The sequence below is a fragment of the Rutilus rutilus genome, assembly GCF_951802725.1.
Source record: "Rutilus rutilus genome assembly, chromosome: 13".
Classification (NCBI taxonomy): domain Eukaryota; kingdom Metazoa; phylum Chordata; class Actinopteri; order Cypriniformes; family Leuciscidae; genus Rutilus; species Rutilus rutilus.
In genome coordinates, this window is record NC_140218.1 from 7,352,162 (window position 1) to 7,373,208 (window position 21,047).

Genomic DNA, 21,047 nt, shown 5'->3' on the forward strand with positions numbered 1-21,047 from the left:
ACACACACACACACACCTGCAGTTTTCAAATAAGCCCGAAGGACTTGATTAGCTGATCAGGTGTGTTTAAATAGGGTTGAAGCAAGCAGAAGCTAAACTCTGCAAGGCTGTGGCCCTCCAGGAACTGAGTTTGACACCCCTGGCTTAGGGTATAAAAATAAGTTTTATTTTTTTGTAGTTACAGCAATGTTATTTTTAAAAGATAACAAATTGCTATTATTTGACGATGTGTGGTCAACCAGCGTTGCCCTGCCTTAACATATTTCAGACTAACGTGACTTTTTTGTATTTTTTTATGTTCTTAAAATTAATCATGCCATGTTCAATATGGTTTCACTAAGACAGGAGACCTGCAGGTGACATGTTATTTTCTTAATCTATTGCAAACAAGTGAAATTTAATTAATCTTATGTATCCCTTGCACTTACACTATATAAATTAATACATGATATATCAAATAAAAAACATGTTTATACAAGCACTCACATTTAGACAGACATTTGCACTGTAATAACAATGGATTTCTACATTTCGAACAAACTGCATGTCAAGTATTTTTGCCTGTTCTTTCCACCATGTTGTTCTTGTGGTCTCCATTATGGTTTGCAGTCCTGCATGAGGAGGATCCAGTTGTTCAGAGAAAGCAGTATGAATGTACTGACTCAGAAGAGAAAATGATCATGGTGGCTCAAGTCAGCAGGAGCAACCTAAATATAACTAAACATTGGGTGCTATACCATAAGTCACAAAGACCAACACTGGGAAGTTTAATGTTTATAAAGGTTTATTTAAAAAAAAAAAAAAAAAAAGGCTTGAAAAATCCACAGAGCTACAGCGTCAGTGCAGGGAGTCTTCAAGATCCACTGAATCCCCTTTGTGCTTCTTGTGTTGAAAGCAGAATAAAAGAGACAAAAACTGGAAAATTATATTATATACAGTAGTATATAATACAATTTTGGTATTTAGTGTGATTCCTTTCCCCATCCCATCATTTCATTTTAGCCACGTATGCTTTTTTTTAGCAGTTTTTTTTTTAATCTCATTTATGAACTTCCCTTTAACATCAATCCAAAAATCAGCTGAAACATGATATACAGATAGTCAACAGAATCAATGCCTAATCTCCACCCAAACGGTTTTGCTTACTCTAAATTTGTAGCAATATGCTCTTTCCTACAGTAAGGAATTTTATTCTTTATTTCACATTAATTTATAAGGAATAAAAAGGATATTCTCATATCACACGACTCAATGTTATATTTAACCCGTTTTAGAACCTTTTTCTCTATTTACACAACGATGGATAAAACTGCATTAATAGAACGAGTTTAACCATTAATAGGCTGTTTGTGGTTTGATAAATTAGCTACTTTATCCAATAACATATCTAAAGCACAATCTATTGTATGATAACATCCCTAAAATTTACTAATTTAGAGAGCAATAATAAACTAAGCATTATTTAATACGCAAGTTAATTAGATTCAGATGTTGAGAATATATAAACGTGTTCTTTAAACGTCTTATCTTACCTTTTAAAACTGCGTCATAAACGGCCTGGGCTGCGCTCCCCCAAAAGCATCGTAAAGCCTATTCGATCGTAGAATAATTGCCATCAATAGTCTCTACGGATAACTTAGCTTTAGATGCTTTTGGGAGAAACAGCCCTTTTCTGCAACTCTAAACCATTCGAAACAGCGAAATAGTCTCTGGGGAAAGTGGTAAAAAGGCTGATCGCTCCGGCCGGTAAACATCTTTTTACTATCATTGTTCTCTGATGTGAGGTGTCTGGGCATGTGATGTCATATATATGTGTGTGCTCGGAGGCTCCACCTTCTTTGAACTGTAAATTCCCTCTGGCTCATTTTTCCGTTCGGTTGTTCAGTCTGTAGAGTAGTGATCGGAGAAACTAAGCTTCGAATCAATTGAACCGCTCGCAAAATGATTCATTGTTTCGATTCATTTTCGCCACGCGCACGAAAAACTGAATTATTAATCCAGGACTGAATGTAGGCTAATTGTTAAATAACAATTTAACAGTGATAATGTAGCTATCATTAGCCTAAAGTTTAGCTAAAACTTAAGCCGGTAGGGTTGGGAAATAGCCAATTGCCAAATAAATCTGAATTTTTTGGGCTAAATGGCGATGTATGGTATAATCTGAGTATTTAATTATTATTTTTCCATTTGAATAAAAACAAACTGTATTTTTCTATTTTTTTAATATATTTAATATCCAGATCAATATTGTCCTACAAACAATGTTCATATTGAAGGTTATAAAAACAAACCTTGCTGTCTATCTGCAGTCTATCCAAAAAAGGGGTCAAATCACATTACATTCTAACATTGCAACATTACAATCTAAAAACAAAATAATGCTTTTTAAAGAAGTAGTTAAATTTACAAAAAAAAAAAAAAACAAGCTACTATCATAAAAATACACATGTAGGTTTGAAATTCTCTAGCACATTTATGTTCACCAACAACAACAAATATTCAATAACAAATATTTTAGCTAAATATATTTATAATTTAGTGCTAATGTATATTTTAGTCAGAATAATTGCGCTCCTGTATTGCGCTCCGTCTGTTCGGCGCGCATGCACGCGGCGGCGCTCGTTCACCGAAGTTCATGACAGCAAGCTGGAAATATTGACTTTCTAACATTTACAGATGGAGAATATGTCCGTGAAATGTAAGTTACGCACTGAGGAAATTATTGGATGTCACTTCAGCTTATGGATAAATATTATTAGAGGTATATTTGTTTCAACCAATCGCTGCACAAGTGAAGTTTACGTGTGATGACGAAAGCACGTTAGTGCGAGCCCTCCCGGAAGCCATAGAGAATGCATTGCAGTGCCTGCAGTTCGGAAAAAAAAAATCTTTTAATGTAAGTCTATGTGAACACTCTGGGCGATTCTCAGCCAGAGTGAAATCTCCCAAAAAGAGGCGGTACTCCACAGAACGTGACTTGGCGCTGATTGGACTATATCCAGAGGCAGAACAACAGTGAGTGACTGCTAACTCTGTGGTTGAATGAGATTGTGATTGAAAAAGTCCCTTTCACACTTTGGTGGTGCGTCGCCCAATCGCCCTAATGAAGAAACCGCCGCTGCCATAATTTATCACTTTATTTACAACATATTAAATTAAGTTTTATGTAACAAAGTTCGGGAGGAGCATGTTCAGGTAATCATCCAATCAGCACAAGAAGAAGCCAGTATAAATAAAGCCTTCCCTTACCTCCTGTCTCATGACAAATTTCTCAGCATCCCGCCACCACCCCATCACCTCACATTCAGATGGGTCTGCTCATAGATACCCATGAAATATACATTCATAGGGGGGAGTACTCTGGGGTCGGGCCGAATTCCGAGCTCGAGTCGGAGCCCTCCCCCCGGACAGCAAGTAGGGTTGCCAACCGTTCCGTATACGGAATCGTTCCGTATTTGACACATAAAAGTCTTGTTCCGTATTGAACTGATACGGAACGCACTTTGTTCCGTATTTTTGAGAATCAATTCAGTGCAAATCCATGACAGACACATATAGCTTCTAATATATGTCAGACTATGAACGAAGACATTTGTAGGCTATGATAAGAAAGAAAAAAAAAAAACCCCGACGGTGCGGTAGATACTAATTTCTCCCCCTGTTTGTCTATGATCAGCGTAGCGTTTTTAACATCTTGGAACATCATCAGAGAATTGCCTTTTAATTGGTCGTTTCAGTCATTGTTTTTTTTTTTTTTTTTTTATTCAAGAAATGTTTAACAATATTGCAAACATACATTTCTTAGAAATATAGAACATTTCAACAAAAGCATATATTAAACAGTTGAAGTCAAATTTGCACAATCATATAACACCAAAAGGAAAAGAAAAAAAAAGAGAAAAAAAAATATAACCCCCCCCCCCCCCCCCCCAAAAAAAAACCAAAGAAGTAAATCATGGTACATGAAAGACCTCATCATATTTTTTCAGAAAAGACGTACATTTTCTATTATCAATTGTTCTTAATGATTTGATTAAATATTTCACTTCACAAAGGAAATCAATAAAAGTAGGAATTTTCTTAAGAAACCTTTGCTTGTGAAAGTAAAATTTTGCCACAAGGATAAGGAAGACGTTTCAGTCATTGTGAGTCACGTATCGTAGCAACGATGACGACAAGTAACAACAGCGGGAAATGTAAAAATGACTACCTCCGAGCAGCCGGCGAAAAAGAAAAGAGCACAAAAATATAGAATTGAATGGGAAAATGACTACCAACCCGTGGTTGGAATGCGTGAGGGACAATGAATACACGGCCGAGCGATGTCAAGGTTCCTTGTCCGTCAGACGTCTCCAGAGGCTGATATGGTAGGCTAATCATGTGGATTTTTAAAACTCAAATATAGTTCATAAGAAAGTGATTATATTAAAAGAGATAGTACAGGTTTAGCCTAACATTGTAAAGAAATAAAAAAAAGTACACATGGAAAAAATAGCTGCACAATGTGCTTAGTCTGGAGGTTTATTTATTTCTGTGAGATTTTCCATGTGCATATGTGTTGTATTGCTTGAATGCAGTATTTGAGTGCAATACTTTAGATTTTCTTTATTAGCTGTTTTTTTATTTATGTTTTTTATATTATTGTTTTGCACTGGAAAGAAAGTTAACTATAATGGAAGTATAATTATATAAATATATTTGCACTACACCTCCTTAAAATGTTGTCTAATTAAATTAAAAATATATTTTTTTGCACTGGAAAGAACATTCTAGAAGTCTAATTCTATTGAATAAGTTTGCACAAGGCTACAGAAAACTGTTGTTTATTTTTCTTCAAATGCAGTCTAAGCCGATAAGTTTTGAATGTTATATGTTGTATTTGTTTAAGTTAAAAATAAAACGTATTATAAACTAAACAAATCCATGGTTCATTGTTGGCAAAATGATCATGATAGGCTTTATATTTCACATCTAACTTATGTGGTTCAGTCTTGTATATTGATTAGGCCTACTTTGCTATTCTATAAATATAGGCCTAATAAGTTGTATTATAATATGCTACAATGTATTAAATATATTAAATATATTCATCTAAATATATCAATTAGTGACAGTACCTGACAGTATCAATCGGGGACAGTACCTTTGGACTGGCAGACCGGGGTGGTGGTCCCTCTTTTCAAGAAGGGGGATCGGAGGGTGTGCTCCAACTATAGGGGCATCACACTTCTCAGCCTCCCTGGGAAAGTCTATGCCAGGGTACTGGAGAGGAGAATCCGGCCGATAGTAGAACCTCGGATTCAGGAGGAACAGTGTGGTTTTCGTCCCGGTCGTGGAACACTGGACCAGCTCTATACCCTCTACAGGGTGCTGGAGGGTTCATGGGAGTTTGCCCAACCAATCTACATGTGCTTTGTGGATTTGGAGAAGGCATTCGACTGTGTCCCTCGCGGCGGCCTGTGGAGGGTGCTCCGGGAGTATGGGGTCCGGGGCCCTTTGCTAAGGGCTATCCGGTCCCTGTACGACCGGAGCAGGAGCTTGGTTCGTATTGCCAGCAGTAAGTCAGACTTGTTCCCGGTGCGTGTTGGACTCCGGCAGGGCTGCCCTTTGTCGCCGGTTCTGTTCATAATTTTTATGGACAGAATTTCTAGGCGCAGCCAGGGGCCGGAGGGGGTCGGGTTTGGGGACCACACGATTTCATCTCTGCTCTTTGCGGATGATGTTGTCGTGTTGGCCTCATCAGACCAGGACCTCCAGCATGCACTGGGACGGTTTGCAGCCGAGTGTGAAGCGGCTGGGATGAGAATCAGCACCTCCAAATCCGAGGCCATGGTTCTCAGTCGGAAAAGGGTGGCTTGCCCGCTTCACGTTGGTGGAGAGCTCCTGCCTCAAGTGGAGGAGTTCAAGTATCTTGGGGTCTTGTTCACGAGTGAGGGAAGGATGGAACGGGAGATTGACAGGCGGATCGGTGCAGCTTCTGCAGTAATGCGGTCCCTGTACCGGTCTGTCGTGGTGAAGAAGGAGCTGAGCCGCAAGGCGAAGCTCTCGATTTACCAGTCAATCTACGTTCCTACTCTCACCTATGGTCATGAACTGTGGGTCATGACCGAAAGGACAAGATCCCGGATACAAGCGGCCGAAATGAGCTTTCTCCGCAGGGTGGCTGGGCGATCCCTTAGAGATAGGGTGAGAAGCTCGGTCACTCGGGAGGAGCTCAGAGTAGAGCCGCTGCTCCTCCACATCGAGAGGGGTCAGTTGAGGTGGCTCGGGCATCTTTTCCGGATGCCTCCTGGACGCCTTCCCGGGAAGGTGTTCCGGGCATGTCCCACCGGGAGGAGACCCCGGGGAAGACCTAGGACACGCTGGAGAGACTATGTCTCCCGGCTGGCCTGGGAACGCCTCGGTGTCCCCCCGGAAGAGCTGGAGGAAGTGTCTAGGGAGAGGGAAGTCTGGGCATCCCTGCTTAGACTGCTGCCCCCGCGACCCGGCCCCGGATAAGCGGTAGAAGATGGATGGATGGATGGATATCAATTAGTTTCCACAATATTCACCAGAAGTCATCATTTCAGGAGTTATTTTTCAAAAAAAATTCAAAATTTTCTTCCTTGGGGGGCGTGTCACTTTAGCCTCAATGATCTGATTGATATCCTGGTCCTCTCTCAGGCTCTATGGGGATTGACTGGTGGGATCCAAACAAGACCATTTCAGCCCCCCAGACCTAAACCAGTTCCTCGAAATAATAAATCTTCATCTACAATATCCGCTCATGACATGGGAATCAGTGAAGAGGAGTGGGACCGGCTACAGAAGGCTCTGGACTGGCCCGGTCCAGAACAAGAAATCACTCAGCTGGATCAGAGCACAAGCCCAGTCCACTCAACATTCTCTATTGTGGGACTCAAGGAGAGTTACAAAGTGGGAGAAAATATCTCCGTTACCATCACAGCCAGAGACCACAACAAGAACCTGAAAAGATATGGAGGAGATTTTTTCAAAGCAAAGCTATTCAATTCAGAGCTAATGGTGTGTTTGTTTTATATAATATTTTTTAAGTAAAAATTAAGATATTTGTCATATTGAGTTTTATTTGACAGTTAAATGTTGATTTAGTTTACAACATTTTATATATTATATTTTCATATACTTTAAAACTGGATTTACCAACAGACATTCGTCTAATGCAGAGGTTTTCTGCAATACACTTAACCTTCTCTATTCTTCTTGAAGGCAAGTGTGTACGGGGAGGTTGTGGATCACCATAATGGGACTTACTCTGTAGTTCTTCTTCTGCCGTGGGAAGGTCAGGCACAAGTGTATGTACGTCTAGAGCACTCCAGTGAGGCTGTGCAGATTCTCAAAAAATACAGGGACTCCTCATTTGCACGCAGCCACTATAAAGGCTACTTTGAAGGGCCAGGACCCAATAAAACCAGGATCAGTGAAGTAGTAGAATGTAATCTTAAGTGGGGTGCAGATGGAAGTTGGATTAAAGGCGACTGCTGCTGTGAGTATAAGGATATAAAAACAGGGACGGTGTGGCAGTGTGAGAGACCAAATAAACTTTCGTGTGACAAACTGGTTCATCACTCTTACGGAGATTTGGAAAACCCATTAAATCCTTTTGAGAAGAGCTTTTTCACAACGTAAGTGGGAAAGGATTCCAAATGAATTACAGAGGAATTGTAAAACTAGAAAACCTGCATGTTTCTCTTGCGTTTTTTTCTCTCCACAGCACAAATGTTGCTATTACTGGAGACACACAAATCATAAATGTCCTTCCCAACACTACAGACAATGGTATGTTCATATATCAGGACCGATATAATCTAAAATCAAATGTAGTTGCAAGAGAATTAAGAATTTGCATAATTATGGCACAGTCTCTTCAGGTTAATGTTTCTTGGCTTTAGGCACAATGGAGAGATGCAGATCTGGCTTGACGACACCAGTTCCTGCAGGGTTTTATCTGAAAGATGTCTGGAAGTCTTTTGTGTGCAACACCCAACAGTTCAGTTCTGCAGAAATGGGAAACTGTCTTAAAAACAAGATCATCTACTTGATGGGAGACTCCACCACAAGGCAGTGGTTTGAGTATTTAGAAAGTAAAGTGCCAGGCAAGTTATTCATACACAGAGGCCCCAAAAAGTATTTGGATGGATCAACAAATGCATGAATGTCTTGACATTACACCAAAATATTAAACCAAGTGACAATTTTTGTTTAAAGACTTAAATTGGTCACACTTTAACAGTGTAATTATTTTCTTCATTACAAAATGTTATTGCAAAAATGGTTCATAAAGAATTTGCAATGACATTCATACATGCTAATGTGTCAGTGCATCTTAAAGGGATAGTTCACCCCAAAATAAAGATTCTGTCATCATTTTTTTCTCACCCTCATGTCATTGCAAACTTGTATGGCTTTCTTTTGTGGAACACAAAAGAAGATTTCCATACACTTGTATCACACTGACTTTCATTCTATAGACAAAGACTGGTGAAACATTCAATATAATCTTATGTGTTCTGCAGAAAAAAAAGTCATGCATGTTTGGAACAACATGAGGGTGAGTAAATTATGACAGAAGTTATTTTTTAAGTGTACTATTCCTTAAGTGCCAATATATTTTAAGGGGCTGCTGTGTACAAAAAAAAGCAGCTTTGCAAAGTTGTTTAAGAAATAAATAAAGCAATGAGTCTAATGTAAGTTTTGCTTATCTTATTTAGGCATAGAAAAAATTGACCTCCAGACTCAACATGCTCTTGGACCCCTGATGGCTGTAGAGTTGAAAAATAATATCATTGTTCACTGGAGGCCACACGGTGTTCCTTTGCGATTTAAGAAAATGCCCATTATCGACTTGCATTATATAAGCAATGAAATTGATGAAATAGCTGGTGGTCCTCATGTAGTCTTTGTCTTAACAAAATTTGCCCACTTGGCTGCTCACCCAATAACATTTTACGTGCATGAAGTGGCCAAAATCCGTCAGTCTGTTGTTGCATTGTTGAGTCGTGCACCAGAGACCACCGTCATCATCAAGTCCGGAAACACTGCAGCACCAAAGGTACAATTGTTCATTTTCAATCCTACTCCATTTTCAATAACTTTCTGTCTTGTATTCGTAATATGGTACATTTGTCCTGCTGTCTTTGTATTCAAAGTCTAGAAACACAAATATGCATGTGCTGAGGTGACACTTCATTTTCCAATTCATGCAAAATTCCATCCCTTAAAGGTGTAATTCAGTCCATATCATGTCATTACAAACCTGTATGATTGTCTTACATGGTTTTGCAAAATGTCTACCCATTTTATTTTCTAACTATGAAAGTGGATGGGTACCAGAGTACAAGCAAAGTAGTCCATATGACTCAAGCACTATTCCATGTTTCAGAAGGCATATGAAAGTTCTGTGAGAGAAACAGACTGAAATGTAACTATTTTTCCAATGAAAAAATGGTCACCATTCACTGGACATTCTGCAATAAGTAACTTTTTTGTTCAATAAAAGAGACTAATATAGAGCTCAGAATAAAACATGAGAAAATATAGATGGATTAATCGTTGTTGTTTTTTTTGTATGAACTATTCCTTGTTTTACTCCTATTGGATTGGCCTACAAGGTCAAAGTAAAATGTCAGTTATAACAGGTGACAGACTAATATTTAAGTAACCTACTCAGCACTGTTTCTGGTAGAAAATGCAAACAATGTAGTTAGTCTAAACCAAGTTAATATTAATGCTTATAGTATTGTCTGTTACTGATCTGTGTTGTTACAGGATATTTTTCTAAGTGATTGGTATTCAATGCAGCTGAATACAGTGATGCAGGAGATGTTCCGAGATATTGATGGAGTAATCTACATCGATGTCTGGCAGATGACGTCCTGTCACTATCTACGTGAAGAAATTCACCCAGGTCCTGTTATCATTGCTAATGAAGTCGACATGTTTCTCTCATATATCTGTCCTGCCTGACACAATAGAATAATATTTACCTTATACTTTGTTATAATATACCAAGAAATGTATGTATCTACAGTACAAAAATGAGCATCTGTAAGAAACTTCTGGTATACTTTTAAAACTTACCAAGCTTAGCACCTACCTGCTTACTGTAAACCTGTATAATCTCAAAATGAACCCTTAATCACTGTTTGCCAAGTAAGACATGTTCCTGGATCAACATATTTTGTTGATCCTGGAATAACATTCCTGCCCCAAAATTTAGTCCTAACCCTATCCCTACCCCTAAACCTAAACCTACCCAAACTTTTCCCTAAAATCAGAGGGAAATGATAGGTGAATAACACTGATATTGAAGCACCTCACCCTGGTTTTAAGCCTAAAATTGACATAACCTGTAAACTTGTCCCTCAATTCTGATTGGTTGATTGGAATGTTGTTCCAGGATCAACAAAGATGTTGATCCAGGAACATGTGGTACTTGGTGAAATCACGTTCACCGTTTGGGGTCACGCTGACCCCATGGACTTTTCCTTCATTTTTTAAAAGTGTTACCTTCATCTCAGGGGCATGAAACTCTGTGACTTTTCCTAAATAATCTATCTAAAAATGCAAAAAAAAAAAAAAAAACTGGGTTGGATTTGGTTGTTCTAAAGGTGTGTGTAATTTTTTTTTAACCTTTTAAGGTGTTTGGGGTCACACTGAAAATGAATGGGAAAATGAAAAAAATGACTTTTTAAAATTTTGTTTGTCAAAAAAATAAAAGTAAATCCATTATAAATCTGAAAATGTCAACAAATAAACCAAGGTCAGGGGTCTCATTTATAAAACTGTGCGTAGGAACCTTACTAAAAGTGTACGTGCGCCCGAAAGCCAAAAATGGCGTACGCAAAAAGAATATTCAGACTTATAAAACCGTTCGTACGCCAGAACCTGCACAGAATTCACTTTGTAAATCCCAGTCAGCGGAAGATTGTGCGCACATGCGTCTCCACCCCGAAATAACCATATATGGAGCTTACAACGCCTAGTTTTACTATGCAGATCCTCATCTGCATATCATTTTGCATATGATTATTCATCCACATGATAACGTTTAACGGTACAAGACACATTACATTAATAAATGATTATTAATGTAATTAATACATTACATTGTGAATTTTTAATTCAGTATATTGGACAGTATATTGTATGATTCTTTGGCTAGCAGTCGTGGAAAAGACATAACGAGAAAGACTATATTTGAACAGGATTCTGTGATAACCGTGATAATTTTTGTCACTATAATCATGAAATGAAATGTTCATGCCATTTCATCTCTAGTTATGATCAACTAAAATCAACTAATTATGTGTTTTTTTTACAGTATAATATGTAAAATATGTATAAGTACAACGTTCTATAAAAAAATGATATCTGATTCTGTTCTTTTCTCTGACACGCGTTGTTGGGTGTGGAAGGTTACTAATGTGATTGCTTTATCTGTAAATTAAATTAATGCTTTTTCAATTACTGAATTCATTGAAATAAAATGAATTCTTTGATTTGAATATTTTTTGGCAATATGTCGTGTAGGTCTTAAATTTCAATCTTAAAAGTCTTAAAATGTCTTAAAAAGGTCTTAAATTTGACTTACTGAAACCTGCTACTGTAATATAGGCTTGTATTGGGTTTGTTCATCTCATGTCTGAATGATGTCCATTTATATCCACAAAAGTCACCAGAATCTATCATTTAAGGGACTATTTATCAAAATGTTCTCCAAGGGGAGCACACCCCTGGATCCCGCTTGACAATTATGTTGATCAGGGCATATATCTTGGTTTAGGGGCCGCTTACCTCCCAGGGAAAAAAGTTCAGGCTCAGGATTTTTTTCTACTATCACCCCTGTAGTAATGTTATGTTTATGTGTGACAGCAAACATTAAGCTGTGTGAGCGAAAACATTTTTAAGACTAATATTCTTATACTATATCGCTGGTCTGAATCAGGGCTATAGCCAAGCCGTACGTAAACCAGATTGTCTTGATTTCGCCATGGGCTAAAGCAGACCGCATATAGCCCGTCCAATTCGGAGCTAAATCGTGACTAGATCGACCATGTCGTGAAATGACACATTGAACCTTGTAGATATCATTACCAATGCGAACATGATGGAATATCAACCATTTCATGCGCTGCCTGGCAAAAAACTACAATTAATCAGTTTTGACTAAAAGTGGGCTACAATAGCCAGGTCTAAATACGAGCTAAATCGTGGCTACGCACAGCCTACACATATAACATGTAAAAAAAAAAGCAAACCAAACAACTTTGCTTACATGATGGAATATCATACATCTCACAAGTTATTTTGGAAAAAAATACATTTATCCAGATTAAATGATATTTGGGCTAAAAGTGGGTTACACATAGCCGGACAATATCGGGTCTACATTTAACCGAGACGTTGAAATGACGGCTATTGCTTGCTGGGAGTTGCGACGGTTCCCTGCTACTTGAAAACAAAGAAGAGCTGCTGCTGCTGCTGGAGAACAGTCTTTCGAATCGGCTTTGGCCGCGACTGGAGGACTTGGAGTTAAGTTTTTCTTTGAGAAAAGAGCAAAGAACGGCACTTAAGTCATTCTTAAAAAATTAAGATGTGTTCGTAGTTTTGCCGGCCAGATTCAAAAGTTGAATCTATCAACTCGTTAGCTCTGATGTTGGGAAAACGCGCTGGTTGGTTGAAGAGCTGTCCTATTGCGTGCCGAGGGAATTTGAAAGACAGCCGTTTATCACGCCCCTCGGATTGAGCCGTGTCTAGGGTGGGTTGCCAGACCTAACATCTTGATGTAGGTCTGGCTTGCCAGGCTAAGCCACAACATAATGATGTTGCATATTTTCCAAACCAGCACTCAGCCACCCTCGCATAAAACAGCTTCCAATAATATTTTGTTTCACTGAAAGGCTTTCAGGAAAGCTGTATGCCATGTTCAATTAATTTAATTCACAATATGCACACATTCATTCTCAATATGACAGCGTGTCATCTGTGTAACTGTTCTTACAGGGTCACCTTGGTAAAAAGTAAATTAATAAACAATTAAAATGTCTCCTTGCTATATTTGACAAATTCATAATCATTACTTTACAGTAATTATGTAGCTATGGCCACCAAAGCACTTCACATATAGCCTCACATTCACCCACCGACAGCGGTGTCAGCCATGCAAGGCGCCATCCAGCTCGTCGGGAGCAGCCGGGGTTAGGTGTCTTGCTCATGGACATCTTGACGCTTGGTCAGGTGGAACTGGGGATTGAACCACCAACCTTCCGGTTTGTAGATAACCTACATGAACCACTTGCTGATGCTTAAATAAAAGATAAATTAAAAAAGAGTCATACTTCTTGAAGCGGGACCATAGAGATTTCTGTTGTAATCCGCATTTCCATTATCATACACGATTGGAATAACAGGTCCATTATCAGTGATGCACGTCCCTATTCCAAACCTCACAGGGAATTTCTGGGGGGAAAAACTGTTATTGTAATTTCACACACAAAAAAAAAAAAAATTCTGTGAATGTTTCAAACCCAAAAATGGTGTTGAAGTTGATCTGACCTTGAATAAATAATAAAGGTTTCCTCCGTGGAGAGTTAAGAAGTGATTCTCAGTGTGGTATCGCATGGAGGATGCGGTCCAGGATTCCACCTCCATATTATTAGGAACGTGCCACACGGACACATCTTGAGCTGGAATGTCAAAGTAGCCAGAATTCTGGGACAGAAAGGAGACTATCGTTTCAGATTCTCCAACAACATCCTTTAATCATTATACTTTTGTGTCATTTCTCTTCCTTCTATTTAACTATTGCTGTAAAACAATAAATGTAATAAGAATACCTTATAATCATCACTTGTAGAGGCCTCTGCACTTCCAAATGTGACAGTGTTTGCCCATGTCCCCTCACCATCAGGCCGGTTCGGTTCACTGCCCTGCTGACTAGACCAGCGATCACCAACGGTACACTTTCCGTACATGTTGTTTTCATGAACACTGGCAACCAGCGTCCAGCCTCCGCCCGCAGTGGTCATATCACAGAAGGTCTGGCAAAGCACCCCTCTGGAGGAGTTCAGATAGTACAGGCCGTCTGCGTGAACAGAGCATTCCTGAGTCACTTCAGTGCAGTTCTTGCTTAAGATCAAACATTAACATAAAATGAGCGTACCTTCATTAACCTGATACTTTTTCTGAAGTTCTTTGCAGCTTCGAGCAGCATATGCTCTCTCAAGATTGATATCAGCGGTATCAATATGTTGCTTCTTGTTGATCCACTGCAATGCAAGAGAAAGATGTAGTGGAATATGTTATATATTATTATATTATACTATTTTAAGATAAATTAATTTCAATCAAAATATTCTTATAATACTCCTATTTCATGAATAATTTCACTTTTGAAATTTTGCCACCATGTACGCATCAGTTGGGGATGGCTCGCAACGTGTACACAGCAACAGACGAGGACAAGACGTTTGTCTGCTAGCTTGTTCTTCCTTAGTTTCACATTCTGTAAGAGGACTCTCGGCTCGATTCCCCCATAATCACATCAAACCAAAGTTCAAACAAAAACTACACCTTTATTGAATTTTAGGTGTATTCAAATATTATTTTCTTAGCCAAAGCAGATTAGATAAGACATTGATATTGATCTTTCAATATTGAAAAAGTGTTTTGTCCTCGTACAGAATGTGAAACTGAGAAGGAAGAACAAGCTAGCAGACAAACATTTTGTCCTCGTCTGTTGCCGTGTACACGTTGCGAGCCATCCCCAACTGATGCGTACATTAGGGTGCCACTCAATGTAATGGAATTTTTTTTTTTTCTCAAAATGTTAAAGGTCTCTCCCCCTCATTCTGTTCCTTTTATGATGCATAGTAGCAGTGCCAAGTTTCATTGAGATATATTATTATTTACTGGTAGCTCAATGAGCTCAAATGTTGCATATGTAGTAGCCTACATTTAGCCTATCGGAAAAAAATTACCTCAACTATTTGTAAAATATTATAGAAAAGATTAGATTACAAATTGACAATAATGGCAAGAACCCCTATAATCACTCAGTCAATTGTGCACAATATAGCAAATAAATTAAATAAACAAGGCAATAATCACTTTCAGTTCTCTTCTCAATGAATAAGATGATGCACAAAGTTAACTGTACTACTCACTAATGAGCTAAAGTGATAAATAGCCGAACAGTCTAACACAACAATATTATTATAATTGGTGATTGATGAGAGACGGCAGATGACATATTTTTCATTCCAAAGAATATCTAAATTCTAAAATCATAAAAGAATTTGAACATGGACAAAAAAAACAAAAAAAAATAACAATACTCACCCTCAAGGATTAATTTACTTTGGTGAACAAAATTGAAATAAAATGGCATTTCTTTGCGATAGGCTAAATGTTCTACATATGCAACATTTGAGCTCATTGAGCTACCAGTAAATAATAATATATCTGTCACGATCACCTTCACCGTCACACTGCCTTCCTCATCTTCTACGTCGCTGTCATCGTCACCATCACTGTTTCTGTCACTGTCTGCTGTTAGTCCCTGTCCGCACTACAGTTCCCAGCATCCTCCTTGACCCACACCTGCACCTCCTCTACCATTACCTGCACCTGCCAGCGATCATCATTATCATCACAGCTGTCTGCATTGTCTAGTCATCATCTGTGTATTGAAGTTCCTGCTTGTCCTGTCATTCGTTGTCTGGTCTTGAATCTATTAAGTTGTTGTCTATACTAAGTGGTTTTGGTGTGAGTGTGATCCTGTGGAAATCCCTATCGTGAGTAAAAGTTTATATTGGAATCTTCTGCCTTCATCATCTTTTAGCAAACTGTGACAATATCTCAATGAAACTTGGCACTGCTACTATGCATCATAAAAGGAACAGAATGAGTGTATATGTTACTTTTATAGGGGTTGTTCTCATACTGTTGTTTAAACATGTGTTTCGGATATGTTTTAATCCATAGTTTTAGTAAAATTTTTAATTCAATAACAGCCTGATGAAAGATCAATATCAATGTCTTCCCTAATTTAGGTATTAACTTATTCAAATGTTATTTTCTTAGCCAAAGCAGAAAATCGTTCCTTTCCCGCATCCATGTGTTCCACTTAGGCTCAGGTTTCCCTTATTTACCAAATTCAACTTAGACTCCGGTAGCCTATCCTTCATTCCACTCCTGAGAAAGTATAAAATGCTAAGAAAGTATGCCTGAGCTTTATTATCTGACTCACCAAGAATCCAAAAGCCTTGACAGTGCTCGTCAAATCTGAGGAGAAAAACACAAGACGTCTAATTTCAGCTTTGTGTTGTTGAGTGTAATTGTGAAACTTTTCCCCTTTTGTTTGCAGACTATGTTTCTTATAAAAAAGATTTTGGTGATTATTTTCAGTCTCTCACTGAATGTATGGCTCTGTGAGACTACTGCTCGAAGCTGCAAAGACCTTCAGAAAGTGTATCAGGTTAATGATGGTACGCTCATTTTATGTTAATGTTTGATCTTAAGCAAGAACTGCACTGAAGTGACTCAGGAATGCTCTGTTCACGCAGACGGCCTGTACTATCTGAACTCCTCCAGAGGGGTGCTTTACCAGACCTTCTGTGATATGACCACTGAGGGCGGAGGCTGGACGCTGGTTGCCAGTGTTCATGAAAACAACATGTACGGAAAGTGTACCGTTGGTGATCGCTGGTCTAGTCAGCAGGGCAGTGAACCGAACCGGCCTGATGGTGAGGGGACATGGGCAAACAAAGTCACATTTGGTAGTGCAGAGGCCTCTACAAGTGATGATTATAAGGTATTCTTATTACATTTATGGTTTTACAGCAGTAGTTAAATAGAAGAAACAGAATTGACACAAGTATAATGATCAAAGGATGTTTTTGGAGAATCTGAAACGATAGTCTCCTTTCTGTCCCAGAATCCTGGCTACTTTGACATTCCAGCACAAGATGTGTCCGTGTGGCACGTTCCTAATAATATGGAGGTGGAATCCTGGACCGCGTCCTCCATCCTGCAATACCACACTGAGAATCACTTCTTAACTCTCCACGGAGGAAACCTTTATTATTTATTCAAGGTCAGATAAACTCTTATCTAAAGATTTTGAAACATTATATATATATATATATATATATATATATATATATATATATATATATATATATATATATATATATATATATATATATATATATATATATATATATATATATATATATATATATATATATATAATATTATTTTTTTTTTTTTTTTTTTTTTCAGAGATTCCCTGTGAGGTTTGGAATAGGGACGTGCATCACTGATAATGGACCTGTTATTCCAATCGTGTATGATAATGGAAATGCGGATTACAACAAAAATCTCTATGGTCCCAATGCAAGAAGTATGACTTTTTTATTTTTATATATTTTTTTTATTTTATCCTTTACGCAGGCAAATCTTTTAAAACAAATTATTTTCAGCAACAGCCCGTGAGCCAATATTTTCCAAATATTTTAATACAGTGGCTTCATCAGTTGACGTTATCCGTATCATAAATCTGTGTATTAAGTGATCATCATTGTTGAGATCTAGTCACTTTAATGAATAAAAGCCATGTCATGTGTTCATGGACATATCATCATTGATATGATTATCATCACTGATATATTCTGTGCATTTCCCCAGCAAATTTTCTGCCTGGATTCATCTCATTCAGAGTCTTCAATACTGAAAGGGCAGCCATGGCTCTTTGTTCAGGTGTCAAACCAACCGCCTGTAACACTGAACATGTGAGGAAAAATAATATTCTGGATTGTAAAATTGATAGTAATACAATGTACAATGAAAATAAATCAACTGCACCAGTGTCATTGTAAGAAGTGCCTAGGCATGTCTTGTTGTCAGTAATGTCCTCGTATTGTTGCAGTTCTGTATTGGCGGAGGTGGACACTTTCCTGAGGCGGCCCCAAGGCAGTGTGGGGACTTTCCGGGATTCGACTGGGATGGCTATGGCACTAATGTGGGATGGAGCGCTTCCAAAGAGATAACTGAAGCAGCCGTGCTTCTCTTTTATCGCTGACACTCCCATTAGTCTAAATCTGCACATGTGGAACCAATCATATTAGAGAAAAATGGTGGTATATGTCATGTTACCTTTCCTATCTAAACTCTTGTACTCTTTTTGCTGGGGGGATTCTCTCTGAAATGTGTGAGATCCTCCCAGCTGTGATTAAAGCATATTCAGAGGCATTGTCTGGAGTCTGTCTGGTTACTGATGCACAGCGGGTTAGTGGAGCACTAGAGGTCTTATTCACTAGTGATCATAGTGTTCACAGGGGACGAGACGTCGGGGGTTAGGAGATGCGCTGGAGGATAAATGTGTAAACATCGATTAGGTGACACGCACACGACAAGGCTTGATGTCGAGCCCTGACACTTTGATACTGTCTTATCCAACGTTAGTATTCCAGCCAATCCTACTGCTAAAATTGGCAGTATGGTTTGAATCACCTAGTATGCCCACCCTGACCCTCCCCAGTTGGTTCATGATCTCATGAACAACCCATTTGTCATTTGCATAATTCATATCATTGAATAGATTTTCTACTTTTCCTGAAAACATTTGCACCAATCAAATCATCAGATCTATATCAATACTAAGCCCTAGTTTGATTTAGTCAAATAAAATCGTCACAAAACAAATTATTCTGCTAAACTTAAACCATTAGTTGGTCCACATCTTGTCTTGCCAGTCGTCCCTTTTGGTCTGACCTGTGGAATCAACAACCTGAAACATAATCACTTAATAGCACTCATGCAGAGTCCTTTCCTGCCCTGAAAAACACTCAACCCACTTTGCTCATGTTGACGAAACAATATTTTTACATTTGGAACAGAATGGAACAAACAGTTCTGTTTGACACAATCCATCCTGACATTCTGCAAAAGGACATTTTTGGACCTTTCTGACACAATAATAACCCAGGCCAGGATAGTTAGATAGTTAGCCAAATTCATCCATAGCCATTATTTTACTGGGCACACTCTGCCCTGTATCAATAGTCTGCATGCTCTGTAAAGAAAAACAAATGTCGAGGTTATTGTCAGATAGTAAAGTACATGTAGTTTCTTTTGCTAACGTTATCTTGCTATTATTACGTCCTTTATATGGGAGCTATATTTATAACCTCAGGTGGCAAATGATTTTAAGATAATGTTTATCTTTTTCTGCATTCTGTTCTGCAATATATAAAAGCATTTATCTAACTTGGTGACATTACACATTGAATGAAATATCAGTAAAACTTAACTTTGTTTGTACTAGTGACTACTTTGACTTTATGCCGGAAGGGAGGGGAGGAGGGTGGAGACGGGATGAGGAGGAGGGAGGGTCTAGCTAGCCTCCGTTTTGTTTGACAACAATTCGAATGTCAACAAGAAGTTACGACTCCCGGCATCGCTTAGAGCACCTTTAACCAGTTTCAAAGCATTTCTGTTCATTATTCATTATTCATTACTCATTTTAGAAAAGTCAGCTGGTTTGTTTTGGTTCATTATCATTATTTTGCTTCAGCTTGCTTTAGCAGGCCGATAACAGAAAGAGAGGCAGAGTACCATCCCTTCCTCCACTCAAGCAGTCTCTCTCACTATACACAAATAATCTTTTCAACAACCTCCTAAGATTGTAACTTTGACAAAATGTAATAATAAATTAATTTCAATAACCTTTGACCATTAACCTTTATCCAAACTTTTCTTGAATCTACAAAAGCTGTCTTCATCTTTAGCCACCAACATGTCTTATAGACATATTAGTTCAAAATCAACACATCTATAAGAAATTCTATTCTTGCCCATGAGGCAACCAACATCATTGTCCTGACATAAATTAAGTTTTGTTACTGTCTCCACAACAAATAATGATAATCACCTCATGGTCTCAGCTGGCTCTCGAAAGCCCATTCCCATCAGCTCTTTATCTTTAATCTCCATCAGGGTGTTGTCCCCTGGCATAGTTGCAGACACTTGTCACAATGAAAAACAAGCCATGCAATGAATGCGGTTTCTGGTGAGTGGTATAGAGGAACACACATTTTCTGGGTCAGACTGCCATAACTTCTCACAGCTCATCTCCCCTCTCAGTGATCTGCTGATGCTGGTGGCCTCACAGTCATCGCTCCACTCTCATACCCATCTCACATAACACACCTCCATTCAGGAGATGCCCAGTGTCGGCGTGAACCCCTGCTTTAGGTTGCCCTCGCTTGGCCAAAGAGGATTTTACCCGTCGTTGAGTAATCACCTCGTGCACACTGGTAACCGCTCTTCCCCGTAACAGAACCTTAAACCGTTTTCTTCACCAGACTCAGTTGTTTTCTGGAGCTTAGGGAAGGTGCATTCAAGAGTCACCAGAGCCATTCGGACTGCCTAATAGTGTTAATACAAGGAGACAGGTTAATAACAGCAGTATTTAATCACTTAAAATCCATTAAACATCTTCAAATCAGCAAAATCGCAATACTGAGATTATACTCAGTGAATTTAGTTATCACAACATCCATTCAGTGTACTGTTACATCTGTAGCCGGAGCCATCGGCCCTGTATGGTGGAGACTAAGATCAGACAAAGAAGTACTAGCTCTGAATTAAACTAGTCAAAAACGTCACTTCTATCGTTTAAGACTTATTTAAAGTCATTCCGTTTTACTTTTAAAACATTTACAAATTTCCCTTTAAATGTATGAAATCTGAACTGCCTGTATCATGATTTCTTTTAACATCTCCATGTCTATGGTTTTCACTATAAATAGCTTATTATGACTTCTGACACAGGCTCAGATAAAAGCTTTTAGCTGACTTTGAATGAGAGAGACTCTGAGGCATTCAGGACTGGTACACCGCACTCTCGTCAACTTTTATCATAGTTTCATTTTACTTTCTTTTGACTCTAGCCTAGCTTAATACATTTGCCAGAATTGACGTGTATTTTCAAACAATCACATTTTATATTTGTCTTTTGCCCA

General features: G+C 38.5%; 3 protein-coding genes across 3 annotated transcripts; 2 read left to right on the forward strand and 1 right to left on the reverse strand.

Moving 5' to 3' along the window:
* Positions 1-575: 575 nt before the first annotated feature.
* On the forward strand, positions 576-9,984 carry LOC311302361 (NXPE family member 3-like; the record flags this gene model as incomplete). Its single annotated transcript, XM_084428177.1, has 7 exons — positions 576-692; positions 6,664-7,023; positions 7,228-7,643; positions 7,733-7,797; positions 7,911-8,114; positions 8,730-9,070; positions 9,787-9,984. The coding sequence occupies 7 exons, from the start codon at positions 576-578 to the stop codon at positions 9,982-9,984; spliced, it is 1,701 nt and encodes a 566-aa protein (XP_084284303.1).
* A 2,926-nt stretch (positions 9,985-12,910) lies between these two features.
* Positions 12,911-15,639, reverse strand: LOC311302362 (intelectin-like; the record flags this gene model as incomplete). The annotated part of the gene is made up of 7 exons (XM_084428178.1): positions 12,911-12,933; positions 13,359-13,479; positions 13,576-13,731; positions 13,857-14,104; positions 14,183-14,288; positions 15,497-15,580; positions 15,622-15,639. 7 exons carry the CDS (start codon positions 15,637-15,639, stop codon positions 12,911-12,913), a joined length of 756 nt encoding a protein of 251 aa, XP_084284304.1.
* A 104-nt stretch (positions 15,640-15,743) lies between these two features.
* LOC311303070 (intelectin-like) lies at positions 15,744-18,273 on the forward strand. Its single transcript, XM_084429340.1, has 7 exons — positions 15,744-15,815; positions 16,429-16,508; positions 16,587-16,834; positions 16,958-17,116; positions 17,305-17,425; positions 17,710-17,813; positions 17,951-18,273. Exons 3-7 carry the CDS (start codon positions 16,643-16,645, stop codon positions 18,101-18,103), a joined length of 729 nt encoding a protein of 242 aa, XP_084285466.1. The 5' UTR covers positions 15,744-15,815; positions 16,429-16,508; positions 16,587-16,642; the 3' UTR covers positions 18,104-18,273.
* Positions 18,274-21,047: the final 2,774 nt, after the last annotated feature.